The 4,019-nt window shown below is 54.4% G+C and overlaps 1 protein-coding gene across 1 annotated transcript; it reads left to right on the top strand.

Annotated features, from left to right (window-relative positions):
- The first annotated feature begins 176 nt into the window (after positions 1-176).
- DICSQDRAFT_184257 (UBC-like protein) lies at positions 177-1,757 on the top strand. The gene is made up of 10 exons (XM_007371576.1): positions 177-700; positions 756-832; positions 902-1,006; positions 1,078-1,098; positions 1,163-1,255; positions 1,317-1,327; positions 1,389-1,440; positions 1,493-1,511; positions 1,590-1,596; positions 1,655-1,757. The coding sequence occupies exons 1-10, from the start codon at positions 634-636 to the stop codon at positions 1,659-1,661; spliced, it is 459 nt and encodes a 152-aa protein (XP_007371638.1). The 5' UTR covers positions 177-633; the 3' UTR covers positions 1,662-1,757.
- The last annotated feature ends 2,262 nt before the right edge of the window (positions 1,758-4,019 follow it).

The raw sequence follows: 4,019 nt of genomic DNA on the forward strand, positions 1-4,019 counted from the left end.
CAATGGAGTACCTCCCAGGGAGCCCATATGCTTTGTTGAGCCTGTAAATAATGTGAGACGCTCACCGGCTCTATATTCAATATCACTACTCACGTTCGGTAGCTAGACATCTAGCCGCTGCCTCGCTTTCCGCAGATTTTTGAGCCTCAGTGTATGCCGCCGTTATGGTTGTATGCAGGACATATTCATGAGCTACGAGGTATACAGAGCACTACATGAAGGGGGAGTAAGCTAGAGCCCATCGATGGCGGGAGTCCAAGAGTTGCAGCAAAATCGACAGAGTAATCCCAATATGTCGATTGAACGCGTTCGCGATAGCGCGTCGCCCAATCATATACAGTGCCTGGGCGCCTGCACAGGTAGACCGCCCTGTGCGAAAGTTGACGTGCGCTTTTGTGCACCTGTAGCCTTCGTCATCAGTTGACAAGTCGACAAAAGTCGACGACAATCCGGTGTCGACCGGCACATCACTGGTCGCCACCGACCAAGTCCTGCTTGATATCTCTACCGCATTACTGTACTTCCTCGTCAGCTCTACCGTAGCTGCCTCAGCTCACCAACATATCACACCCTCGATCTTTGCTTCCGGCCTTCCACGGCTCCTATCGTTGTACTTGACCCCGAGGAACATCAATGGCAGTCTCCACGCGACGACTGCAGAAGGAACTTACGGATATCAAGAGGGATGGTACGCCGGTTGGTAAGTCCCAGTCAACAAAACAGGAGAAAACACAGGCCTACATTCTATCTTACAGGTATCGAGCTCTTGAGTGCGGACAACTTTGCCACTTGGTATCTATCTGTAGAGGTGCTCGGGAACACGGTCTACGAGGTACGCCACTTTCATCCCTGCCGCGTGCCACTTCATTCATGGTTACGGTACCGATGTCAATTCATATAGGGCGAAAAGTTTGCTCTGAAGTTCCGTTTTGACAACCAGTACCCTATATCTGCTCCTGCAGTCCAGTTTGTGGTGGATGGCCAGTACCAAGCCCCCATTCATCCCGTGAGTCCTTCAATCTAGCCTTAGCATGTTCTCTTGCACTAACGACGCTGCGCGTTGGTCACCTTCCGCAGCACGTGTACTCAAACGGACACGCACGTTCTTTGCCCCTAAGGAATGAAGAAGAAAACGCTGACGCTGCCTGCGCGTTTCATGTAGATATGCGCCTCCATTCTCTCGACTGAATGGTCTCCGGTCTTGAGTGTTGTGTCGGTCTGCGTGACCATTCAGAGCATGCTCGCTTCCTGCAAGGTGCGTTGCGTCTCCGACTCAACTTCGCGGTTTCTCAATGTGATACATCTTCCGGGAGCAGAAGAAGGAGCGGTGAGTAATTCCTTAGAGGTCCCTACTTCGAGGATATGCATATCCAGTCATCGTCTACCAGTCCTCCAGATAACGACCGGTACGTTTCCCGTGCACCTGAGAACCCTAAGAAGGTATGCACTGGCCTGCTCAATACTCACCGCTGCTTATGCTCTTGCATTGCAGACGCAGTGGGACTTCCATGGTATGTACCCTAAGATCCGCGCTCAACTTGATCGTGCTCGATCTCATAATGTTCACGACTCCTAATCATCGTTGCCAGACGACGAGTGAGTGCCGCCCTAGTCTATTACACCTGGCCACAGATTGTACTGACAAAGCATCTAGTGTGTAATATGTATTGATTTTGGCCCCTCGCCCCTGGATGTAACTATACGCGTTGTATTTCGAAATTGTCAAGGAATAGGACCTGTACTTTTGAGAAGGAAACAGCCAATCGTCAAGAGTAGCCTACAGGAGTGGTACACTAGTACTGAAGACCACTGGGTTCGGGTTGCACAACAATCACGAACCACAGCAGTCTCACCACAGTGAACCAGGCCACCGCTCGCATCCCCAGCGAGCCGGGTCCGTGTGCCCAGGCATCGCCGGAAACTCTTCAACGCGCTCGAATGTGAAGCCCTGAAAGCACGCTCGCAACCTCTCCAATTCCTCTGGGTCGACGTGCATATGTGGCGTCACCTGCAACACGAACTGCTCCAGGTAGCTGTACTCCCCCGACCCGACGTCCTCAATTAAGCGGCCTAGTGGGACCTTGTGCGATCCCGCACGACGCCTGTGCCTCTCTGGGGGCTGGCAAAACGTGTCGTGGTGGCTACACCCGTGCACGAGGCGCAGAGTCGTTACGCCTCTAATCTCCGCTCCCGACCCTGAGGCTGTCTCCCGTGTGGAAGGCAGGAGGCACAGACTCGGCTCGTTGTCATAGTGGAATGAGAGATCAACGACTACGACCATGATTTTCGCGTTTGAGCAGTGTTGCAGAGGCGAGAGGGCGTGACTCGGATCTGTCCAGGGGTACGAGGAGCCGAAGCCGACGCCATAGAGCCACACCTCTTGCACGTCCTCCAGCCTAGAGCGCGAAGTGTTCGAGAGTATGTCGTGCGGCCATGCATTTGAGGGGATGCCGTTTGTCTCAAGCGAGATGTCATAAGCAGCGATGCGACGGGTGGAGGTGGGCGTGACCGTAGTGATAGAGACAGAGTGGCTTCCGCTGTTGTACTCGCCTTCGCCGTCGGGATGGACGCCGACGCATAGGCGGATAATACTTTTCGAATCATTCGGTTGAGGGCCCCGGGATGGGAAGAGGATGGCAATAGAGATGTCATCCGCCTGATACGAACCTAGCACCTGGACAGACGACCCTGAGACGCGGGGCTGGAGGAGCGTCGTGTAGTACTTGAGCGCGGTTGGGGAGAACTGGTGCAAGATGACGTGTCTGAGGTGCGCCAGAGGGAGTGGGGAGGGTTTGTCAGGGATGCCCTCCTCGGCCGTTTCCAACACGAAACCGTCCAGCACCACGCTCTCCAGCCGCGGGCATTGGCTCATGAAGAGGATGATCCCATCATGCACGTGGCTGAGCCAGACGTCAATGAGTGCGAGGTGCGTGAGATTCGGGAAGCCGCAGGCCGGCAAAGCTCGAATTGTGTCGAGGGCGAGGCGGCGGAGGTTGGGAGCCTGGATTGGGGTGAGAGGGAGTGGGTCTTCGTCGAGGTTCCACTCGTACATCTCACTTGCTGAGAGCGAGAACGACTCGAGCGCAGGGGAGGCGTACTCCTCGACAACGCTGCACAAATGCCTGAATTCGTCACAGGCAATGTCGTCGAAGTGCATCGAACGTACTCGGGCCGTCCGAGGGAGCCCTTCGACGGCGCTGAGGTCTGAGCTCACCACGTTCAGGGGGAAGTGTTGGCTCCGTTCAGCAAGTAGCCCGACGAGCGGGTCGTCCTTCCGGGAGATTTGGACGGTGTTCCAGAGACGAGGGTAAGCGAGGGCTACTTCACGGAGACGACGGCACGTCCCGGAGACAGGGATTAGCATAGAGCTGTCACGAATCGTGGTGCGCCAGAAGAAAGTGTAGTCCTTGTATCGGTCGGTGCAGAGGTCGGGAACGAACTCGAGGATCCGGAGCAGTATTTCGACGGGAAGTTTGAGGAACGGTATGCCGTCATTACGGACTTCGTGGAGTTCTGAGATCGCCTCCAACTCGCGGCTATTGTCGTGTTCAATCTGGGAGATAAGGATACCATCAGAACACGTCAAGAGAGAGGAAGAAAACCATGCGAGTCGAGTAAGTAAGGAGTTCGCTTGGCGCGTGTTGCTGGAGTGCCTTGAGCACTTGAGACGATGTCATGAGCGTGATGGTATACACAACAAGCGATCTAGGATGTCGTTCACATTCCCAAGACCAAATGGGAAGCCCCTTGCGAGAAGGGGTCATGGCTTCTACCATAGATCTGCGTTGGGCTTGCCATATACTATGTATGTGCCTCCAAATTTTCTACCGCCGAACGCCCACACCAACAGGCACGAAAATACCTTCCGTCAACAGTTAACTTGAGCTGACCTGTCCACCCCTGAATTTTATGCGTGAGCGATCTACGGAGCGACCAACGACAATCACATAGTGACATACGCGAAATTTTTGGCCTTGACATGCTGAAGTCGCTGAAAGGACGCCTGGGCGAAATCCCCT

Source organism: Dichomitus squalens, assembly GCF_000275845.1.
Source record: "Dichomitus squalens LYAD-421 SS1 unplaced genomic scaffold DICSQscaffold_123, whole genome shotgun sequence".
NCBI lineage: Eukaryota > Fungi > Basidiomycota > Agaricomycetes > Polyporales > Polyporaceae > Dichomitus > Dichomitus squalens.

What these genes read in the sequence shown, in the direction of transcription:
- DICSQDRAFT_184257 (XM_007371576.1), top strand. Translation starts at nt 634, where the DNA reads ATGGCAGTCTCCACGCGACGACTGCAGAAGGAACTTACGGATATCAAG. An exon ending in GAGGGATGGTACGCCGGTTG is followed by an intron (nt 701 to 755) that starts GTAAGTCCCAGT and finishes TCTATCTTACAG; the next exon opens with GTATCGAGCTCTTGAGTGCG. An exon ending in TCGGGAACACGGTCTACGAG is followed by an intron (nt 833 to 901) that starts GTACGCCACTTT and finishes CAATTCATATAG; the next exon opens with GGCGAAAAGTTTGCTCTGAA.